At 45.4% G+C, this 23,677-nt stretch overlaps 1 protein-coding gene across 6 annotated transcripts; it reads left to right on the top strand.

Annotated features, from left to right (window-relative positions):
* The first annotated feature begins 6,611 nt into the window (after positions 1-6,611).
* Positions 6,612-23,578, top strand: STAT6 (signal transducer and activator of transcription 6). 6 transcript variants are annotated; one of them, XM_072655112.1, is made up of 25 exons: positions 6,612-6,701; positions 6,834-6,915; positions 7,595-7,819; positions 8,052-8,129; positions 9,887-10,025; positions 10,445-10,583; positions 11,113-11,196; positions 11,735-11,873; positions 12,082-12,134; positions 12,510-12,658; positions 13,280-13,411; positions 13,661-13,849; positions 14,189-14,276; positions 14,455-14,577; positions 15,052-15,144; positions 15,472-15,678; positions 18,451-18,545; positions 18,670-18,806; positions 19,348-19,494; positions 20,002-20,065; positions 20,198-20,311; positions 20,811-20,906; positions 21,962-22,036; positions 22,303-22,419; positions 22,588-23,578. In XM_072655112.1, the coding sequence occupies exons 5-25, from the start codon at positions 9,910-9,912 to the stop codon at positions 22,778-22,780; spliced, it is 2,550 nt and encodes an 849-aa protein (XP_072511213.1). In that variant the 5' UTR covers positions 6,612-6,701; positions 6,834-6,915; positions 7,595-7,819; positions 8,052-8,129; positions 9,887-9,909; the 3' UTR covers positions 22,781-23,578. The 6 variants fall into 6 exon arrangements, with proteins under 6 accessions (XP_072511213.1, XP_072511214.1, XP_072511215.1 ...); XM_072655113.1 differs by lacking the exon at positions 8,052-8,129 and having other exon boundaries at positions 6,613-6,701; XM_072655114.1 differs by lacking the exons at positions 6,612-6,701; positions 6,834-6,915; positions 8,052-8,129 and having other exon boundaries at positions 7,561-7,819; positions 20,198-20,293; positions 22,321-22,419.
* The last annotated feature ends 99 nt before the right edge of the window (positions 23,579-23,677 follow it).

The raw sequence follows: 23,677 nt of genomic DNA, 5'->3' as shown, positions 1-23,677 counted from the left end.
GGTAATAAAAAATCTTCTAGAAAAAAATCTCTAGAAAGATAAAACAAGGCTGAACTTTCGGTTTGTTTTCGGTTAAAGAAATTGAATGACCATTAAATGTTATTTACCTATGTCATAGGAATATGAGAGGCAACATGAGTGTTAGAGTCCTAGAGTCTATACCCTTAATATTTCAGAGTGACTTTTTTATTTCTCATCCCATAACACAAACTCAGAACCTATCAAGGAGATTTTTCTCTTTACCGCCTTCCTTGAAGGTGGTGGTTTAGAACAGTGGTATCAAACTGAAATAGAAATAGGGAGTATTCAATCATACATAAGGATTCTTGTAAGCCACATATTGACTTAGAAAACCATATGTTAACCTGATAATATATTCTGTTGTATATTTATTCTATTAAATAGTTCTTAATTACGTTCTTTATCTGGTTTGGACAGCACTAAGAATGTTTTGGGCCTGGCTGCATGTTTGACACCTGCTTGTGAATACTCACCAATCAATCAATAAACATTTATTAACCACATACTATGTGGTAGGCACTGTGCTAAGTACTGGAATTAAAAAAAAAAAAGGGCAAAAGATAGTTCCGGCTCTTAAGGAGCTATAAAAGCAAGTATGCCGAGGCACACAGGGGGCCCTGTTATCACAGGATCTTCTTTTCTAAAAGGAAAGGCAACTTTTGAGGGGTCATTTTAATCAATCACATGTATCATGCACTTAGTTCAGGGGAAAAAGTCAGCACCCTGAACTTCAGAGAAAATACAGAGAAATAAAGATCAACAGACAAGGCTTCCAGCTGCCTGACATAAGCGATACATGCATCATAGATCCACAGACAGATCCAACTTTCTGACCATATATACATAGTTACCAGAGAGAAGCACCAACATCTGAGTCTGCAAAGTCAGGATGCTCCTTAGCGGTTGCCCAGAGTCTCATCTGGACAAACAAACACTTCCAATGAGTAAGTCCCAAAGTAAAACCTCACCTGAGAGTGTGTATACATTTTTTAGAGACAGAGGGCATCACAATCCTTGAGAACCAGTGCCTCATTAACAAAAGGTATGGCCCTTCCTACAAATCTTCCTTAATCAAATACCCATTAATAGGTGGGGAAGATCTTTCCATAAAGAAGCAAAATTATATTAACAATAAACAAAAATGCATTATCAGTACAGGATCTAATGAGGTGGACAACATGCAGACAAATACATACAAACAAGCTATATGTGGGGATAAACAGGAAGTAATGAATACAGGGAAAGTAACAGAATTAAGAGGGCTTAGGAAAGGTTTCCTGTAAAAGATGAAATTTTAATAGAGACTTAAAAGAAGCTGAGGAAGTCAAAAGTTACAGCAGGCTGGTCCTTCTTAGTCTCCTCTAGCTGGATTCTCGACATTTGTAATAACCTGCTGGTGGGTCAGCCTTTCTCAAGTCTTTCCTTACTCCAATCTGTCCTTCCAAGTTATTTTCCTAAAATGCAGGTCTGATCATGTCACTCCCTTACTTCATAAACAATTTAAGGGATTGAAAGTCATGGTGTGGATAAAGAGCAGGGTCATAGAGAAAAACTTTTGCACATGTGTTAAATGGACCTTGATGTCATGACTGGGGAGGTGACTGGAGTAGATCTAGTACCACCTGCTGGGCAAAATTATAAGCTACTGTTTCTTGCTTGTATACTCCAATAATGTGACAGCCTATTTTGTGACTGTGGTTTATAGAAGCAAAGACAGGAGCTTGTGTAGATTGCTTGAAGTACCATACCCAGGTAATCCATACCTGTGTCATATGAATAATGAATAGGTAACCATTGGGATATCGAGCATTCTTCAATTTCTTCCAGCAATTCAATCTCTTCCCCACCCCTCCCCATCCTTAACTTTCCCCCTTTCCTGTTTCCCTTTCTGTACCTCAGTTTTCTTATCTTTCTGTTTTAATTTTCCTTCTACTTCAGTTCTTTTTTCCTCTCCCCCTGTGCTTCTCCTTCCATGCCCCAGTATCCTCCTAAGTTTATCCTCCTATCTGTCTGATGAGGCAGTGTTCAGTCTTTTCAGCCATGTCTGACTCTTCGTGACTCCATTTGGGGTTTCTTGATAAAGATACTGGAGTGGTTTGTCATTTCCTTCTTCAGATCATTTTACAGATGAGGAAACTGAGGCAAACTGGGTTAAGTGACTTGCCCAGGGTCATACAGTTAGTAAGTTTCTGAGGCTGGATTTTAACTCAGGTCTTCTTGACTCCAGACCCAGCGCTCCATCCACTGAGCCATTCTAGCCACCCTATATGATGAGGCAGCATGATATGGCAAAAATCCTGGATTTGGAGTCAGAGAACTTGGATTCAAATTCTATCTCTTCTATTTAATACATTTGTGACCCTGGGATCAGTCACTTAAACTCTAATAGGCCCCATTTCCTAATTTATAAATGAGAACTGAACTAGATGATCTCTAAGATCCCCCTAAATATATGATTCTATTACTGGCATCTCTTTCTTTTGGACTTAACTTTGTGACTTTAATTCAGGTCTTCTCATCCCTAAGTATATTAATTCAAATTTGTATGGTATTTTACAGTTTACAAATCAATTTCCTTATCACACCTCAAGTATTAGCACTCCCACTTTTACCAGAGAGGTTTAAGTGATTCCCTATCTTCAGTGACTCCCTATCATCTCTGGAGTCAAATATAAATTCTCTGCTTGGAATTTGAAGTCCTTCATATCCTGTCCTCCATAGCCTTTCCAGTCTTTTAATGCCTTATATGTCCTTCCCCCACATATTGCACAATCCAGGGACACCGGTCTCCTTGATGTTCCTCAATCAAAACATTCTATCTCTTACCTCTGAGTGTTTTCACTGGCTCTCCCCCAAGCCTGGGATCCTTTCCCTCCTCATCTGTTTCCTGGCTTCCTTGGCTTTCTTCAAGTCTTAGCTAAAATCCTACCACCTATAAGAAACCTTTCTCAATCCCCTTTGATTTTAAATTAATTTTTAATTAAAATTAATTTTAAATTAATTAATTAATTTAAAATTTCCCCCCTGTTGATTTTCTCTACATTGTCCTGTCTGTTGCTTGTTCGCACATAGTTGTTTGCATGTTATCTGCCTCATTGAGTCCTTTGAGGGCAGGGATTGCTTTTTGCCTTTCTTAGAATCCCTCAAGATTAGACTGTGCCTGGCACATAGTAGGCCCTTAACAAATGTTCATTGACTAACTTTAATTGTCCAAGGTTGAATAAATTAAGTAGCAGATCAGAAAGAGGACCTAAGTTTTAAGGATTCCAAGTACTGTTTTTAAATTTTATTTTCATTTTTTTTATTGGATGAAAATCTATTTTCTCTTCCATTAACCTTCCTTTATTGGGGGAAGAAACAAGAAAAACAAAACCCTTCTAACAAATACAGTTCTTTCTCTAATACACCACATTGATTACTTCTATTACCCCTTGTCTCTGAATCAGTTTTCCTCTCCTGACTTTGCATTCTCTTCTGCCCCTGTTTCTACCTTCTCTCTTCCTAAGCTTCCTCAGTTGACATAGCAATCAGTTTTATTCAATGTGGTGTAGTAAAAAAGCCAACAACACTAGATTAGAGAGGTCTGCATTTAAATCTTGGTTTGACACTAACCAGTTGTGTAATCTTGGGCAAGTCATTTCGCTTCTCTAAACCTCAATTCCCTTATCTGTAAAATGAGAAAAATAATATACTACTTATGTGATATAGATTTTTTGTTAAAAGAGCATTTTGTAAAACTTAAAAGGACTACATAACTATGGGCTGTAGCTGTTATAGGGTATTCCAGTTTAGTAGAATTTCTATAAGAGTGATGAGAAATGGGACCTCTCCAAAAAAGGGTGCCTAGTCTGAGAACAGTAGGAGCACGAGTTCCCCTTCTCTGGCACTCTCCAAGCAAAGTAAAAACCATTATTTCAAAAGGAATTCTGCAGGGAGAAAGTAGGCCATGAATAGGACACCTTCAGGCTTTGAAGAGAATGTCATTCCTTGCCCAGAAATTGTTACCACCTAGTGGCCAGTTAGGACTCACGAGTAGGGTAGGGTCTGCCTTAGTTGAAGGAAGAGGGAGGAGATATTTCTTCCCCTCAGAAGTTCTAGGAATGAAGACTCCTGTCCAAACTCCCCTTCTCCCCACCCTCCTTCCTCCCATCCCCACCCTGAGACTTATATCATTCATAACAGTGGCCAAAAGCCCTCACAACCTGGTGACTAACCATCTGGCAATGAACGCTGAATTCAGCAGGACCAGTTTTCATATGACAAACATGCAGTCTGTTACTAGGCACATAATAACAACAACAGTAATACCTCATACATAGTGCTTTAAGGTTTGCAAAGTGCTTTATATGCATGATTTCATTTGATCCTTACAATACCCCAGTAAGATGTGATAACTCCCATTTTACAGACAAGAAAACTGACAGAGTGCTTGTCCAAGATCAAATGTAGAAATGACAGGACTTGGCAACTGACTAAATAAATGGAGTAAAAATCCCAAGATGCAAAAATAACTCAAAGGTATGAGGCAGGGTGACTGGAAGAATGGTGATATCATTAACGAAGAAAAGGGGGATGGGTGGGTTTAGGGACAAAGATAATGGATTTCGTTTGAAACATTAATTTTAGGGTAGAATCATGGCACAGTAGCAGCAGTTTGGAACTGAGAATAAGATTTTGGTTCGGTGCCTGGTTTTGCTACTAACTTTGCTAGTAACCTCTCTGGAACTCTGTTTCCCCAGATGTAACTTGAGGGGGTTAGATTAAATTACGTCTGAGTTATTTGGTGGTCTAGGATTTTATGTAAGCATTAAATAATTTGCAGAGCATCTCAGGACTCTGCCCTCTACACTAAACTACCTCCGATTAATGAAATCAGGGCAGGATATGATGTACATGCATGTTAGACGTTAGTGGTATCTTGCTCGTCACTCTTCCAAAGGGGTCCGTGTTTCCTTCTATATTTACTTTTCTTCCTCCACAGATTGGGACTTGGCCATCCTGAGACTCTCAGGCACATTTTGGGAATTGAGGTCTGATGTGATTACCTATAGTCAGAGGTGAAGAAAGAAGAGTGTGGTAGAACCACACCCAATGAGGCGTACCTTTCATCTCTTGAATTCCCTTTGCCACATATATGCCCACTCTTTCTCCCACCCTCTCTCCCTTCCTCCAAGATTCAACTGCATTCTGATAAATAAGTGATATTTTCCCTTACCCCTTCTTCCCAAAGGGGAATCTGAGTGTCATCTCTCCTAAAGGAAGAATGAGTAGTTATCCTTTTCTTTAAAGTGAGAATGCGATAAGACCTCATCCTGAAAGGGTCAGGGTCTCCCACTGCATTCTGGGCCATCTCTAGTCATCCTGATGAATACCAGGCCACTGGACCCAGATGGCTCAGGAGAAGAAGGTGAGGCTGGTGACCTTGCACAGCCCTCCCTCACTCAAATCAAAGTCAACTGCAAGTCATGTCATCATCTTGATGTCATGGTCCTCTTCAAGAACAAAGGATAAACACAACAACCTTAGGTAAAAGGGACCAATAACCAAAGCTTGCATTTTTCATATGGTTGCTTCAGTTTACAAGACATGTTCATATACATTATCTCATTTGGTCTTCACAACATCTTTCCATCCTCAGGAAGGCTCAGGCTCAGTTTCAGCTGGAACTTGAGGTAAATAAGACAGTTATTATTCTTGTTTTTAAAGGTGATGAAACTAAAGTCCTAAAGCCAAGATGGCAGAACTGAGACTCTAACCCAGTGGTGAGAAATCTGTGACCTCAAAGTCACATATGGCTCTCTAGGTCCTCAAATGTGGCCCTTTGACTGAATCCAAACTTCACAGAACAAATCCCCTTAATAAAAGGATTTGTCCTGTAAAACTTGGACTCACTCAAATAGCCACACATGAGGACCTAGAAGGCCACATGAGGCCACAGGTTCCCCAACCCTGCCAGAGTTTTCTCTACTGAAAGTTGAGTCAGGACAAAGGTTCCCCTGGTTCCTGCCTCAATTCGTCCCAGGTATGTGGAGTGGAGAGTTTTGTGATAACACCTTCTCATGTTATCTGATCACTTTTTTCTTTCCCTTTAGATATCTCAAGGACTCTAATGGAGATAGATTATGCCTATAAGCATGTAAACACACACACACACACACACACCCCCTCCTTCATATATACTTTGGTTTCCTTAAAGGAACATGGACCATGAAGTCGCATAGAATCAGTGATGGAGGTTGGTGTCTCTGGATTCTCTTGGGTGAAAATACACATGCTTGCCTTTGTCATACACGTGCCCACTCACACTCACTCCCACATGCGTGCGCACACACACACACACACACACACACACACACACACACACACACACACCCCACATTCCAGGGGTGTAGGCAAGAGGGGCTAGTGTTGGGTTTGGGTCCCAGCTGTGGGCACCAGGGGGCAGCACAAACCTAATTATGTCCTCATAACTCAGCTGGAGACAGGAGAGAGCAGCCAGGGGAATGGAGGGGAAGCGGTTTGGACAGCTACAATGTATTATGGTCAGAACACCACTCATTGTGCATATCCAGCCCCCTGAGATGGGTGGGTGGGTGTCGGTGCTGGCATAAGAAAATGGAGGAGGGAGAAATCTTCCAACGGATGGGATGACTCACGTATTTATTGAGCAAGATCTCTGGGTGTGTGGTAGTGTGTTGTGTCTGTACGTGACTTTATGTTGATGTGTCTTTGTGCAAATCTGGAGCGTTGTGTGCAGAGTGTTTATGTTTCTGTGTGTAACTGGACTCTGGACGTCTCTATGCTTGTTTCAGAAAAAGACAGAGATTTTTCCCAGGCTCATGCAGCAGAGTAGGATTTGAATCCACACCTCTGGAGTACGAGGAGGGAATATTGGTAGACAATGATTTTCTTTTTATTGCGTTCCTTCTGATTCCCCAACCAACATCACCATGATTATCTTACTGAGTCCTGAGAATACCCAATGGGCAGCCCATCCTCCTCCATCTTAGCTAGGCTTCTTACGCAATCAGTGGTCCTGTGGTTTCTGGGTCAGTGTGTGTGTGTAGGGGGGGTGGGGGGTGGGGGGTGGAAACAACAACAACAAAAAGCTCCAACCCCAGCTGCTTCCCTGTTCTACAGCACCCTCTCCTGGGGGAGCTGAGAGTCTGAAGGGCGGGGCTGCCCCTCAGCAAGAGTCCTTAGATATGCTTAACACCTTCCTGACAGAAACTGAGAGCTTGGAGGGGATGGAAAGGGGGAGCAGGGGCAAGGAGTAAGGGAAAGAGTCGATCAAAGGGAGAAACTTTCTTGAGTTCTTTGCAGAAGCAAATTCTTGGATACCAAATTGGGTGCTTCCGTCCCCAGAGGATGGCCAGACAGAGAAGGAATGCAGTCAGGAAAAAGTGAGAGTGAGGACCCTTATGCTACATGAGACTTGAGAGCAGGCCATGAGTGTGCACCCAGAGACCTTAAGTTGGGCTTCCAATCGGGGATCCCCCCCCCTCACATACATACACACCCACTTTCTTCCTGTTCCTCCTCTGGCACACTTTCTCTTTTCTGTTGTCGTCAGAGATCCAGGGAGGGACCCAAGGCAAGCAGAGAAGCCGGAAACGACAAGCAGAAGCAGCGGTGGCTAGTACTTGAAGAGGAAGACCTGGAAAGAGTTGGGTTTTTTTAATCAAGGGGGGTACCCTAACAGGGGAGGCCCCCCGAACTTGCTGGACAGAGTCACAAGCCCATGGGTCCGGGCAGTGTCCACTGAGAGAGGGAGAAGACACCAAAGGGGTTGCCAAAGGTGAGGGGGAGGGGAAAGATCTCATGAGGGCAGGGTTGGGGGCTATTTTGGGGACTGAGATTTGCCACCCCCCCAGCTTGGGAAAGGGGAAGTAAAATGGGGGGAAGATTCTCAAATTCCTTGCTTCTTGGGAATGCCCTGGGGGGGGGGGATACAGGAACTTCAGGAACGACTCCAATTAAGGGTGGGGGTACAGTATTTTATTTTAGAAAGTTTCTTGTTTCCCCTCTAGGTTTGTTCCTGGGCTGGGGTCCTGTGTCTCACTCCCCACCCCTTGAGGTCGTGCTTCCAGGTGTCATAGTGGTGGGAGGTAGGGTAAGAGGTTTACCTCCCCCTTCCAGAGAAGGGGGAGGGGGATTAGTACTTTTGCCCAAAGACCGTTGATGCCTAGAGCAAGGGGGAGAGACCCTGTCAAAGTCCTAACACCCCTAACCCTAGCTCCCAACCATGGGGGTGTGGCCAGGATGGAGATTTGTGACTTAAAGGAAGGGCTTCAGACCTCATGGTTGGAGGGGGGAGGAATTTCCCTAATGAATATAAATGCACTGCTTCCCCTTCCTATCTGTTTCCTTTCCTCGCTGTCCTCTCCCCATACCCTTGCCTGCTAAAGGGGCTGAGATTTTAGTGAACCTGTCTAAGCCCTGCACAAACACCCTGACCCTGACTTTCCCACCCCCAGACATGGGTCCAAAGCAGACGGTGGTGCTAGTGGCAATTTTGACTTTCATTCTGGAAACCTAGAGATAGGGCCTAAGTGGAAATAATCAACAGGTGGAGATTCGAAGTGCTCATTTTCCTTTCATGTTTGGAAAAGATAATAGGGGCCCCTCGGCTTTTGAGGGAAGAACCTTCCCTTGCCCTTTTCCTACTCAAGGATACTGGAGAGGGTGGGAGTGGGGGTAGTGACTTCTCATTCATCCCTAAAACATCCTCCTGTCATTCTGTCCTGAGCTATAGGGATATACTAGGACCCTGGAGAAGGACCCGGGAGCTTGGACAAAGGGAAAAATCTTATTGGGGGGAAGTGTTAGCATTGGAAAGGGAGGGGATTAGGGGAATTTAACTCAGGGAAAGGTAAAGAAAGTGAAGCCCCAGATGGAGAGACTCTTACTAAAGAATCCTAGTGTTACTCCATGGAAGGCTGAGCCAATGGAAGGGAGCTGAGATTTCAGGGGGAGGGATGAGGTTGAGTGCCCTTAAGTAACAATCTCATCTTCATCACTTGGGGGTTTCCATTCCCCTCCTCCTCCCACCCACCTGTGAAGTAGAAATCATGTCAGAAATATGAACTGAGAGGCCCGTGGGGAACCACTGACCTACACCCACTAATATTGTTTGCTCAGAAATTGGAGAATGCACTTCATTTCTCCTTCTCCCTCTCCTTTTTTCCTTTCCTTTTCTTCTTTAGCCCTATCATCTGATTCTTGACTGCTTTTCTCTCCTTCAGGCCACTTCCTTTTCTTTTATTTCTCCTTCCTTCTTCCCCAACATTTTTCTCACATTCTCTTTTCCATTCTTTTTCCTGCCTTCCTTTCTCTCTCCCTTCCTCTCCCTACTTCTTTTGCTTCCCTTATGTCCTTTTTCTTCTCTATTTACTTTTCCTATTCTTTCTTCTCCATTCTTTTTATCTTTCTATCCAATCCTCTCCTTTCTTCTCTTTCTCTAATTCTCTCTTAGGTTTTTTCCTCCTTCCATCTTGCCATCTCCCCCTCTCAATTATCCTCTTTTCTTTATTTTCCCTTTTTCCATTCATGGTTCCCTTGTTCCTACTGCCCAGAAATTGTAAAAGAAAAAAATTAAATTCAATTAGATTGTTATTTTATCTCAGAAATTGTGCCCAGTTCAATTGTGCTTAGATGTGTTGGGAGGACAGGCAGGCAGTCTGGGTTGTATTTTGAGAGATAGAGTCGGTGAAAGCTGACTGGTGGAGGAACATAAATGGGTGACAGGGACTCATGCCAATGACTTGGAGACTGTAGAGGGAGGGCATGTAAATAGAGTGAAAACAGAGATCTTGGGACTCAGGGTCTCCTTCTCTAGCAATGGGTTTCATTCTTTTATTTCCAGGCACACCTCCTAATTCTCAGACTATGTCTCTCTGGAGTCTGGTTGCCAAGATGCCCCCGGAAAAATTCCAAGGGCTATTTGTACAGTTTCCCCAACGACTTCGGCATCTCCTGGGGGACTGGCTGGAGAACCAGCCCTGGTAAGTCTGGCATAACCCTATTCCAGGTGGATCCCCTATGTCCTAGAAATTCTCATACCGACTCCCTTCCTTCATCTCAGGTTCCCCAGATTTCTGAGGATGGATTTATGAAAGTCCAAGTGAAATTGTATAAATTGGTGGGGAAGTGGGGGGGCAGATTTGTGAGAAACGGAAAGGCTGAGGCTGAAGAGAGGAGGGTCAGCTCTGGTTGGGGAGTAGGGAGACAAGAAGGACTCTGGGATTTGGAAACAAGAATGGTGGCAGCAGAGGAAAGTGCTGGGGATAAAAAAAGCAAAAGGATAGACAGGATGAACTGGAGAATTTGTGAGGGGGTGAGTTAGCCATCTCTCATTTGAGGGGAAGTCATGGGATGGGGTGGTAGAGAACTCTGTTCAAAACACTGTCCTTCTCTCTCCTAGGGAATTCCTAGGTGGCTCTGATGCCTTCTCCTGCCGGATAGCTAGTGCCTTGCTCTCTGAAACTGTCCAGCAGCTGAAGACTGCAGCTGGAGAACAAGGAGAAGGAAGGACAACCATGCAACACATCAGTAGCGTAGAGGTGAGCCTGCCCTGGAATTGGGGCAGGGCTTGAGCAAGGGAGAGAGGGAACAAACATTTCTTAAGTATATGTTATGTGCCAGGCACTATGCTAACTGCTTTACACTTCTTACATCATTTGATCCTTATAACAACTCTGGGAGGTAGGTCCTATTATTATCTCCATCTTACATTTGAGGAAACTGAGGCATACAGAGATTAAGTGACTTGCCCATGTTCACACAGCTAAGTATCTAAGACTGGATTTGAACTCGTCTTCCTGACTTCAGATTCATTGCTCTGTGATGCCTAGATGCCTATTGTGACACTTAAAGAAGGTTGGGAAGTGGAGGGGAGAAGTCTATGCACAACATTTTAAGGATGGAATGCCAACGCCATGTATAGTGCCTGCAAATGGCATTGGTCTTTTAGTGGCCATTGATCCAGGGTACCTTAATGGTGGGTTGTGTGTATTTGGAGCAGGCTAGGGATGGAAGATAGCTGATGAACCCCAACCAGCACCCACCAATCCTTCCTTACCACCTTTGCAGAATTTATATCAGAGAGACCCACTGAAGCTGGTGGCCACTTTCCGACAGATTTTACAAGGAGAGAAGGTGGCTGTCATGGAGCAGGTATTGTAATCCTACCCCCTCAGCCCCTGATTCAGTCTCTGGGCTTAGGGTCTGGAAATGGGAGAGAGTGGAAGAAAGTGCCCTCCAACAAACATCCAGAGGATGAGCCCTAGAGGCTTAGTGCCAAGATGATTAAAAACTGGCCAGGGGCCAGAGTAAGCTCCAAGATGAAATTGAAAGAAGATGGCAGGGGAGGGGTGGAGAGTGGGAAGCAGTCCTGGGAGAAGAGGGTTAAAGATCAGAGGTGGAGGAAGGTCTGAAAGGGAATTTTTGGAGGCCTTTGTCCCCTCTTCCCACGGAGGCTGCAGCAAGAGTATCTGAATGCAGTAAAAGGGTTGTCAAGTCAGGCATGGTGGGTGTGCATGTGTGTGCATGGATACACATCCTAAAAGAAAAGTCAAAGGACAAGGAGAAAAGGTGTATCCTCCCCAGAGCATGGAGAGGGGCAGGAAAGGGAAATAGGCAGTCATCTGAGTGTGGAGAAAATGAGTGATGGATGCAGCGACCCATAGCCTCACACCACCTGTTATTCTTACAGTTTGGTCACCTACCTATTACTTTCCACTGGAAACAAGAAGAGCACAAGTTTAGCATGATACTTCGAAGGCTGCAGCACCATGTAGGAGAGATCAGGGCCCTCCGGGAGACCCTGCAGCAAGGAAGGGACTCAGGACAAGGTAAGGAGAAAAGAGCTAAGGGGCAGATATCTGTGAGTCAAGAAGGTCAAGGAGGAAGAGCTCAACAATGCTGCTTCCCTACCACAGTTAGTACCTGGGAGTCTGGATGGTGTGGGTGGGGGTAGTAAGAGTGGGGATGGCATCTTTCTTTTTGTTTCCCAGCTCCTACTGATTCTAAATTCTTTATTCTATACCTCAATCCCATCAGCATGTCTACAGAACATGATGGATAAACCAACTAATGGAACAAGTTCAAGTGAGGTAAGTGAGGGTCTGAGGGGATGGAGAGCGAGCTGAAAATATGGCAGAAGGGGAGATGGGGTTGGAGCCTGGACCTCAAGCAGGAGTTAGATCAGGGATGGGGAACCTGTGACCTCGAGGCTACATGTAGCCTGTAGGTCAAAGGTTCCCTACCCCTGGGCCAGCGGATCACTTGCTTGGGATATGGGATTTATGTTCAAACAGGGGTTTGACCTCCTTCCAACTCTCAGTCTGACTGCCTCACAGTAAAGAGGGCCTGAGATGGGTCAGACAAAAGAGGAACTTTGGGGCTGGATGAAGGATGCAGGTGATGACTTAGGGAGTTGATGAAACCAGTTTCTCTGCCCCTTCTGCCTCTCCCTACCCACTCCCTAGCCATTGCCAAGGTTACTACAGGAGACAATCAGGGAGCTAGAGGGGGCCCAGGCCCTGGTGCTGAAGAAGATCCAGATTTGGAAGCGGCAGCAGCAGCTGGCAGGGAATGGAGCACCCTTCGATGAGAGCCTTGCACCCCTTCAAGAGAGGTCAGAGTTGGCTTGGGAAGGGCACTTGGATCACAAAGTGATAGAAGATGTAGGCAAAATTGGGGGAGATTGGGGGAAAGTCAAGTGGATGAAGGTTATGGAAAAGGTCATGCTTGGATCTGTGAGCATTGGTACAGGGGCTTCTAGAAGAGACAGGGTGAGGGCAGAGGGCAAGGAACAGCATCCTAGCAAGTCTCCCTGGGTTCTGAATAGCAACTCCCTGGAGACCTGTCCCTCTATCACCCTAAAGACAACTATCCCAGGGCCTTATTCCTCCACAAATGGTAACTTTTCTGACACCCATAACAACTTCCCCTCTCACCCCAGAGCCTTTTAGTTGACCCTACCCTGGAGTCCCTGCTCCCTTTACCCCGGAACTTCTTTCCCCCTACTGCTAGAGCCTTTGTACAAAACCCCTCCCCCACAGTTTCTAACCATGACTCCTCATTCTTTCTGCCACTTGCCCAGGGTGGGAATGAGAGAAAGCAAGGATCTAGGGAGTGGGTATATGTAATAGAGACTGGAGGGGAGAAATGGAGTCAGTCAGTGGGGACCCAGCCTATGATTGGAGCAGGGTGATCAGAAGCGAGAGCTTCTTGACACCCCTGTCCCTGGCCCCAGGTGTGAGAATCTGGTGGAAATTTATTCCCAACTGCAGCAGGAGGTGGGTGGGGCCACTGGGGAGCTGGAGCCCAACGTCCAGGCTGCACTGAAAGGCCGGCTGGATGATATCCTTCGGACTCTGGTTACCAGGTACTCACTGCAGGCTTCTCTTTGTCTTGAGCAGAGGTTCCCCAACTCAGCCCCCTACTCACTCCCAGATCAGCCCATTATGGATGAGGGCAGACACCAGGGAAGGAGGGGGGATGTTTTGGATGGAGGGACCTTGAGGAGGACCTGGGCCTGGGGCAGAACCACAGAGTACTACAGGGGAAGCAACCAGGAACGGGGCAGTCCTGCCCACTGCCCTGGCTTAGTGCCCCCATTGCCCTCTCCTTACAGCTCTTTCTTGGTAGAGAAGCAGCCTCCCCAGGTGCTAAAGACACAGACCAAGTTCCAGGCTGGCGTTCGGTTCCTCCTGGGATTTCGGCTCCTGGGGACTCCAGCCAAGACACCCCTAGTCAGGGCAGACATGGTAACTGAGAAGCAGGCCAGGGAGCTGAATCATCCCCAGGGGTCTGGGGCTGGAGTGTAAGTGAAGGGATTGGGGCTGAGGGACTTCTCAGGAGAGGAGGGCTCCTGTGTATGGTCTAGAAATACCATGAGGGGACTGGCTGTAGAAGGGGAGATGAGGGACCTCCAGTAGTCACAAGGAGGAAGGACATCTCTGTGCTGCAATAGAGGGCATAGAACTCATTTAACTCACTGATTTTAGCCTGGGGAAACCTGGAAATGGGGACACAGATTTGAAAAAGGAAAATTGGAAGTGACTTGAGCCATCTGACCCTAGCTGGAATGAGACCAAATATATCCTCACATGTATAATCACAGACACCTTTTTCCCTAAAATTCTACCCCTGATTTCCTTAGGGAAAGCACAGGAGAAATCACCAACAATATGGTGCCTCTGGAGAATAGCATCCCAGGGAACTGCTGCTCTGCCCTCTTTAAGAATTTGGTAAGGGGCTAGGAGGTGGGAGGTGAGGGAGAGGAAGGTCTTTTGGCCCAATCTATCCAGAGGGGCCCATCAGAGCTGCCCAGTCTCCCTGGGGGGAGGAGGTCAGGGACATATTGCTTCCCTCTCAAGATCTGATTCCATCCCTGCTTCATTCTCGAATGTCCCCTTTGTATTTCAGTTACTAAAGAAGATCAAACGCTGTGAACGGAAAGGCACAGAATCTGTAACGGAAGAGAAATGTGCTGTTCTCTTTTCTACCAGTTTCACCCTAGGATCCAACAATCTTACCTTCCACCTCCAGGTAACTGCGGGAACATCTAACCCTGGGATCCTCCATTTTGGAAATTCTAGTCCTTGGTCCCTCTCTACTAGTCCTAGTCTTGGATTTCCCAGTATGCCTCTCTCTCTTGTGCTCTTGTCTCCCCTCTACCAAGATGCCCATCTTCTCATGTGGTTCCACCAGAAATCTCAGCCCTGTCCCCCACTTCCTTTCCATCATGCCACTGGTGTTCTGAGTACCTTCCCTCCCTTTCCATCCCTCTGAGATCTAGTCATCATCATTAGATGAGGACGAGTGGTCATCATCCTTTGCAGGGACATCCCACCCACTCTTTTCCCATCTAGGTCACATGAAAACGATCAAACAGGGTCAAAGGTCTCAGGAAATACTCCTTCCCCTCCCCTCTCCAAAAACACATACTAGGGAAGGAAGCGACTGTTGACCAGGCCTCTCCACTAAGGAGGACCTCTCCTCCGTCTTACTTTTCTACCCAAGGCTCTGTCCCTTCCCTTGGTTGTCATTGTCCACGGAAACCAAGACAACAATGCCAAAGCCACCATTCTGTGGGACAATGCCTTCTCAGAGATGGTGAGTGAGGGGATCTTGGATCTGTAGGAGGGGCTTGGGGTGGGTCAGAAGGAAAGAACAGCAAGGGTCAAAAGAGAATCAGAAACAGAGAGTGACTGAGGGAGAGGGAGAAAGAGAGAGGAAAGGGGAGAAAGGGGAGAGGGAGAAAAAGAGACACAGAGAGACATGGCGGGGGGAAGATGGGGAGAGAGAGAGAGAGGAGAGAGAGGAAGACAGACAAAGAGACAGACAGACAGATAGACAGACAGACAGAGGCAGAGCTGCGTAGAGACCTGAGAGCCCTTTCTCTGGCTAACTCCCTTCTACTTTCCCCTCTTGGCCCCTAAGGACCGAATACCCTTCATGGTGGCTGAAAGGGTACCCTGGGAGAAGATGTGTGAAACTCTGAACCTCAAATTCATGGCAGAGGTGGGGACGAGCCAGGGCCTGCTCCCTGAACATTTCCTCTTTCTGGCCCAGAAGATTTTTAATGACAACAGCCTCAACATGGAAACCTTCCAGAACCGCACTGTGTCCTGGGCACAGTTCAACAAGGTCAGTCGCTTTCTCTTCTTAGAGCCTTCTCCCAGGAGCCCTGGGAAAACACTAAGCCTTCCAGACCAGCGCCCCCCTGTGGAGAGAGTAACCGTACTAAGGAAATCTAGTATCCTCATTCAATGGAAAGAATGCTGCACATAGGCAGAGGGCATGGAGTTCAAATTCTGGTTCTGACACTTTGTACTTGTATGCAAGTCACTCATCACTTCAGATTTCTCACCTATAAATTATAAGGGGAAATGAAGGGATGACTTCTGAGATCCCTTTCAGCTATAAGGTATTAATAATGTGGAAAAATAAAATTTATTTCATTAAAAATAATTTTTTGAAAAGTATTAATAATGTAGACTTGAGAAATAAAAATATGACAGCCCTGTGATAAACGCAACCCACCAATATCTCCCCAAACCTTTTCATCTCCCCTAAACCACTTTTACTCCTGCCCATTCCAACCATCTTGAATGCCCTGACCAAGTCCCACAAAATGTACACTAGAGTAGGGCCCTGAATTAGTTGGTTCCCAAGTTCTTTTGCTTATCAACTTCATTGATGACTTGGCATCCAATCCAATAGTGTGGTGGGAAGTTACTCTAGGTTCTTTTTTAAAACTCTAATAATAGTTTTATTGATGACCTTTGTTTCCATATCACAATCCTTTCTGGATATGTACTGCCTCTGCCTTTCCCAATGATCCCTTTCTCATGACAAAGAAAACAGTTAATTAAAACCAATGGAGTCTGACTATATATATATCATTCCGTAGTCATGATCCTTAAGCTTCTACCAAAAAGAGGAAGATACATTCCCTAGTCTTTTCTCTAGGTCCAAGATTTGCCCCTGGGTTCTTAAGGCTTTGTTGTAAGAGTTTAGGTAATGGCAGGCTCTACCTAGCTAGAAAGATTTGGAGTTTAGGCCAGCAATCTAACTGATGGGCTATTGTCTAAAGGCTAGTCTAGCTGAGTGTGAGAAAATTTATTAGCAGAAGGCGGGACACTGCAGTTTTAGGCTTACAAAGACAGACAAAGACAGTGTATGTTAAGTCATAGAAGGATTGCTATTTGCTTCAGTGAAAGGAGTGCCCATGCCAATGAAAGCATAGATCCTTGAAATGTTGATGATGAGTGACCAACCTGCACCTTGGGTTTGCAGATGGTTGTAGGAGCATGGGTTTATTGATGAAGGGATCTTAGAGGTCCTCTAGTCCAGTGATGTCAGACTCAGACAAAAAGAGGATCACATAAGGATCCCATGTTGACTTAGAAAATCACATATCAACATTATCCATGTTTTGTTGGATTTTTATTTTGTTAAATAAATTATATTTTATCCGGTTTGGGATTATTGTTGGCCACATACAGCTGGTGGACTTACATGTTTGAAACCTCTGGTCTAGTCTAATTCCCTTATTTTAAAGATGCAGAAAAGACCCAGGAGGGTTAAATGATGCGTTGAAAGGCACATGGCTACATAATAGAAGAGATGGCATTTCACATCCTTAGACTCTTACTCCAGCCCTTTTGTTTTAAACTGACAGGCTACCTCCTATTGAGACAAAGGAAGAAAGGATGGTGAATTTAAATTACTTTGACCAATTGGGAAAATGTCAACTCCCCTCAAATCAGGACAATAATACAAATACATTTCCATAACTGATTGATAAATCAGTTCCTTCATAACGACACTTTGAGGCAGATAGTGATAACTTTCAATGGGTTTGAGTACAGAGTTCTCCCAACCTTGTCACTGAGGAACAGAAACCAGAAATTCACCATGGACTCAGTAAACATAGAAGAGAAAGACCTAGAGTTCCTAACTGACCACAAGCTGAAAAGGAGGCATCTGTATTGTGTCCTTGTACAAGAAAAGGAAACATGGCAGGATGCATTAAAAAGAAGCCGTGACCCCTCCTCGGCCCCTACTGGCCAAGACTCTGGAAGTCATCATTCCTTTGGTTTCTACTGCAGTCAGACCCATATTAAAGAAGCCTATCCAGTTAGCTGAGATCCTTTAAGAAGGATAAGATGTAGGACTGGACATGAGACATAAGGAAGATAAAAAGTATGGAAAACAGGTCAGATGAGGAAAAGTGAAATGAACTGGAATTGTTCAACCTGGAAAAAGAAAGCTCAAGGCTGAGTTGTGGAAGGTCTCCTGAGCAGTTGTGCACAGAACAATAAGACTGAGAGCTATGGGACCCAGTGTTCTCTTTACTATACTATGTTTCCCTTAAGGAAAAAGAATGTGCTTATCTTTATTTCTATCCCCAGTGCTTAGTACAATGCCCATTACATAGCAAGTACTTAATAAAATGGTTGTTGACTGACTGACTGACTGAAGATGAAATGGATTTAGACTAAAGCACGAAACATTTAAGTTAGCTTAAAGTTGTTGTTCAGTCATGTCTGACCCTTCATGACCCCATTTGGAGTTTTCTTGGCAAAGATAATGGAGTGGTTTGCTGTTTTCTTCAGCTCATTTTACAGATGAGGAAACTGAGGCAAACAGGGTTAAGTGACTTGCTCAGGGTCTCAGAACTAGCAAGTGTCTGAGGCTGAGTCCTGACTCCAGGCTCAAGACTCTCTGTGACACCACCTAGCTGCACTACTCTGTGACATATGCCCAACTTATATTTTTGCATAATTGTCCAAATGCTCATGCCCATGCTGTACTTTCTGCTTTCTGACTGAGCTCAGAATGGACTCAAATTCTGTGCCTTCATTCTGGCTCTCTCCCTTCTCTGCCCCCTAACCCCCCAATCATTTTCCCTAGGAGATTCTCCTTGGCCGTGGTTTCACCTTCTGGCAGTGGTTTGATGGTGTCCTGGATCTCACGAAGCGATGCCTCCGTAGCTACTGGTCAGACAGGTGTGTTGCTCCTGGTCAATAGCATTCAGGAATCCCTCTCTTCTGGAGTCCTTTTCCCTTCTCCCCATCGATACCCAATGTCCTTTCAGCTTCTGATCCTTCTTCTTCCTCCCCTGGTCCCCAGGCTAATTATTGGCTTCATCAGCAAACAGTATGTCAACAACCTACTCCATAATGAGCCAGACGGTACTTTTCTCCTTCGATTCAGTGACTCAGAGATTGGGGGCATCACCATTGCACACATCATTCGGGGCCAAGATGGTAAAGTCATCTCATATTCCTTGCCTGTACACATAGGATTCTTTCCTGGGCAGAGGCTTTTCAAGTAAAGAAATATCCCCATGATTCTTTGCTGCTCATCCTGTTTCCAGGCTCTCTCTAACCTTCGGTAGTCTTTCATCTCCTACTTCAGTTAGCTCCTCTCCTCCATTCTCCACTCTCTGTAAAAATGAGCCGCATTGGCTTTCACTACCCTGAAGAACCCTCACTTCTTACAGGACATTGCCACCAAGTTCAGGTCTTTGTCCCCCAAGCCTTCTTTCCTCTTAAGGTCCTCCAAAAAAGAGCAAGAATCCAGGAACCCCTCCCTCTTCCTTTGTGTTTATTCATGCCTGTGCCATGGGCTTAATTTCTATTTTCTCTGTGTACTTTAACAATATAAATGCAAAAGTACCAGAGATTCAGGACACCTGGGTCACCCTCCTCTTGACTTCATGATCTGAGTTAGGTACCTCTTACTGGGAGTAAGAAGAGTGGAAAAGGTCTGAATTGAGGAGACTTGGGGTCTTTCTTCTCCTCCTAGGTACGCCACAGGTTGAGAACATCCAACCATTCTCTGCCAAGGATCTATCTATTAGATCCCTGGGGGACCGGATTCGTGACCTAGTTCAGCTTAAGAACCTCTACCCAAAGAAACCCAAAGATGAGGCCTTTCGGAGCCACTACAAGCGTAAGCTAGAATCCTCTCCCTTACCTTCCCACACACACATGCAGAGGTCCTGCCCTTCGAGACTTCCTAGTCCTTCCATTCTATTCTACTGTTTAATAGTGTGTGTGTGTGTGTGTGTGTGTGTGTGTGTACTTCTATAGCTCCTACTCTTCTACATGCCCTACTTCCTGCTACATATCTCTCGGCTACCTACCTCTAGCTCCTTACCCACCCTTTCGTTATTCCCCCATCTTGATCCCTCATCTCCATCTCCTCTCATCTCCTTGTTTTCAGTCACCCATTCTGCCATCACCCTAACTCCTCATCCTCTATTTCTATCCCCCTCTCACCTTGTTTCTCCATTACTCAGTCTTTCTGACCTCCATTTCTCTAGCCTCCTCATCCTATTCCCTAATTTTCTCCCATCTCCTAATACTCCTGTATCCTTACCGCCTTAGACCCTCCTTATTCTGTCACCTCATTTTTTCCTGACTCTCCAGTCTCTTCTTTTCTCTCCTTCCACTTTAGCGGAACAGATCGGCAAGGATGGCAGGGGTTATGTCCCAGCTACTATCAAGATGACTGTTGAGCGGTGAGTAGGGTGGGAAAAGGACCAGAGACTAAGTTTGTGGTGCCCATACATTTTCATGTGAAGTTAAACCTCTGAGCATGACCTATGGGGTCCACTGGTCAGATGTATATTTGTCTCCCTATCCTCATTTAGGGACCAGCCACTACCTACACTGGAAAGTCAACTGACTGCGATGGTGCCCACATCCACCTATGACCTTCAACCCAGTCCTGAGCCCTTTACCACGCAGTTCGTATCAGAGAGGGTGTAAGGATTTCTTTGGATAGTGGGGGAAAGTAGTAATAATCCATAACTAACATTGACACAGTGCTTTAAGATTTTGTACCTTATGAAGTAGAGACTGGATTATGGTCTCCATCTTACAGATGCACCTGGAGGCCCTGAGTGCATTAAGCAATTTGACCATGGTTAGGATTGGAGCTGGGTTCTGGAGCCAGATTTCCTGACTCTAAGTTCAGCCTTTTCACAATACCATTGACTCTAAGAATACCAAGCAATTGACTCATGGGAATAGTCTATCAGTAGAAAGAGCCTGGGAAACTAGTAATGACTACTTGGGTTGTTAAGGGGTGTGTGTGTTTGTGTGTGTGTGTGTGTGTGTGTGTGTGTGTGTGTGTGTGTGTGTGTGTGTATGACTGGGTTCCTCAGTTTTCCTTTCAATGCAATGGATGCAATAGTGTCCTGGAGGGGATGATAATGGGGTTATGGAGATGGACTGTGATCAGATGGTCTTTCTGTCCCTCAGTCCCAGGGCCCCTGTATTCCCAGTACACCCTGTGCAGTCTCAATTTCATGTACAGCCATTGGAGGAGCCCCATAAAATGATGCCTGCCTTCCAAGAGTAAGTCTAACCCATCTAAGGAAAGTCAGATGATATCCAAACTGGGTGAGAGGGAGATTTAGTCACAATTACTTCTCCACTTGATGGGGGACAGAAGATCCTGAATTTTTTCTCATCAAAATCTACTATTGCTAGGCAAGATAGGGTATGCTACTGTGGGGACACTGGGGCTGGTGGATTACTTGAGCTTGAGAGTTCTGAGTTGCATTAGACAAAACTAATCAGGTGTCCTCACTGAGTCTGAAATATGGTGGGGTTGGGTTGGGGGGGAGGGAGAGGACAACCAGGCTGATGAGTAAACCAGCCCAGGTCAGAAAAACAGAACAGATTAAACCTCCAGCCTGCATCATTAGTGAGATTGGTCCCTTGAGCATTCCATACATTTCTAGCCTGGGGAGAGAAGGGGAGATCCAGTTTCAAAAAAAAAAAATAAAAAATAAAAAAAGGACCTACTATTGGAATAGAAGAATGGAGGCAAGACCTAGGAAACTCTTCTGTTATTCATTCTCCAGGCCCTAGGCTCCTCTTTGTCCTCTGACTTCCTGTGCTTTCGGATGCCTTTATTACTAGGTTCACTTTTCATCTTCTCTCTTCTATTACGCTGAAAGCTCCCATAAGGCAAAAACTCTGTGTTATCTTTTTAAAGGCCCACAGTGCCTATCCCTAGTACAGTCCTGTGGGCTTAGTAGGTACTCAGTGAATATCTGTTGATTAAGGCTCCTGGGAGGTTAGAATATTGACAATCATAGTGGGTTAGAGCTGAGAGACCTTGAGAGATCATCCAATTCGTTTTCAGTTAGCTGTTGATAGGATCATAGGATTGAGAACAACGGGATCTTAGAAGTATAATTCAACCACTTTCATCTTGCAGATAAAGGTACTGAGGCCCAGAGAGGCTAGATAACTTGGTCAATATTCCAGAGAGTAGTAGAATTGGACCAGAACCCCAGATTCCAAGTCTAGTGCTTCTTCTACTACATATCTTCCTTCCTAGTCTCTCCCTTCCCTAATGATGTCCCTCCCTCCTTCCTCACCACCTTCACTTCTGCTTGCAGACCATCCCTACAGATGGCACTGATGGCTTCTAGAATGAATCAACTGAACATGCCTTTTGACCAACCACATCCTCAGTGAGTAATAGGAGTCATGGGGGCCACATTCCCCTCTCCAACCCTCTGCTTATTGCTTCCTGCTGACTTACTACTAATGTCACTTAATCTCTCTGAGCCTCAGTTTCTTGATTTATAAGAGTTGGAAGACCTCTTAAGGTCTTTTTCAGCTCTATGATCATGTGTTCTTCGGGAACAGATCTAAAGTCCCCTTCCTTTTTGTCTTGAGCAGCAACATCCTACCCCCAAACTCAGATCCTTACTTGCTCTCTTCTGTGTCACCAAAGGGTTCTGATTCCACCCAGGGATCCAGCAATCCACAACCCTAACTCCATGGTCTGTCCAGATGTGAGCATGGATGAGGAGGAAGGACTAGGGCAGCATGTGTTTCCTTTAGAAAACTGGTGAGTATTGGGAATGATGAAGGGCTAGTGATGGGGATGCTGTTGGGAAAGACACTGAATTGAGAAGGGTGGAACCTGGAAGAATTCTGGGTGAAGGGAAAGAAGGGATGCATCTATGAGAGGAGAGGGGTAAATTTTTCCCTTAATAAAACTGTATCTCCCCATAAGGAGTGAAGACCTCCCTGCCTTGCTGCCCCCTACTGATCAAGACCTGACCAAGCTTCTCCTGGAGGGGCAATTGGAAACAGGGCCAGGGACCCTGCCAATTCAGCCCCTTATGTCCACCTCTCACTATGGGCAACCTGCTTTGGCACCTTCTTCTCATCTAGACCTAAGTGCTAATCCCAGCTGGGGACACTAGCAATGGGGGAGTCTGGGAGATCCTTTCTCTTCCTAGCCTTTGAAAGACCTCTGCAGGCTCCCACCAACTTCTGGAGATGGGCACCTGCTTTCGTCTGGAATTTCGTCCATGATTTCTGCCACCACCACCTGAACCCCATTCCTTAGAACAGTTCATAATGAGGGGTTCCCTGCCCACTGTTCATCAGAGTAAAAGGATTTTGTCAGGAGAATCTGCCGTAGGCATTGCAGATCTTCTCCTACTCCCCAACACCACCTCTCCTGAAGAGGAAGGGAAGGTTGGTCTGCAAATAATATGTCCAAACAAGCCAGCACATGCCAGTCTAGGCAGGAGGCACAAACATTCCTCATGGAAATGTGTAGCAGGTGAGGATGGGGGAAGGGCACAGGTGAGGGCAGAGAGAACATTCCCTCCTACTGCCCTTGTGGATGCAGGACCCACATGCAGAAACACAGAGACACGATTACATATTTGCACTGTTGTCTGGGGTCAGAGTGATGAGCTGGGAGGAACTAGCTCAAGGTAGTTTGGTGTTTGGGGTTTGAAGAGTATGGGGGGATGGAGAAAAGAGGAGGAGGGGTCTGTACAGTTGGTTTCTGGTGTGGGCTTCACCCAGATTTTAAAAATAAAAAACACCTTATAGACAGAGGCTTTGCGTCTGCACAAGTCAAAATGTGTGGATTGACTTTTCACGTATGATAGCACAAAGGCAGGTCTGTTTTTGCATGTGTAACTTTTTTCCCAAATGCAAGAGTTGTTGTGACTACACAAGTATAAATGTATCTTCCTGTTTTTGCATATGTGTGTATGTGTGTGTGGCTTTTGCCAGCTCAGCAAACCCTAGGCCTCAGAGGTCTCTGGTGGGTGAGAGAAAAGCATTTTTTCTCCTTCTCGTGA

This window comes from Notamacropus eugenii, chromosome 3 (assembly GCF_028372415.1).
Source record: "Notamacropus eugenii isolate mMacEug1 chromosome 3, mMacEug1.pri_v2, whole genome shotgun sequence".
NCBI classification, from domain to species: Eukaryota; Metazoa; Chordata; class Mammalia; order Diprotodontia; family Macropodidae; genus Notamacropus; species Notamacropus eugenii.
The sequence above is the reverse complement of the archived record's forward strand: the minus strand, read 5'-3'. Positions and strand labels throughout refer to the sequence as shown.

What these genes read in the sequence shown, in the direction of transcription:
- STAT6 (XM_072655112.1), top strand. Translation starts at nt 9,910, where the DNA reads ATGTCTCTCTGGAGTCTGGTTGCCAAGATGCCCCCGGAAAAATTCCAA. An exon ending in TGGCTGGAGAACCAGCCCTG is followed by an intron (nt 10,026 to 10,444) that starts GTAAGTCTGGCA and finishes TCTCTCTCCTAG; the next exon opens with GGAATTCCTAGGTGGCTCTG. An exon ending in ACAATGCCTTCTCAGAGATG is followed by an intron (nt 15,145 to 15,471) that starts GTGAGTGAGGGG and finishes TTGGCCCCTAAG; the next exon opens with GACCGAATACCCTTCATGGT.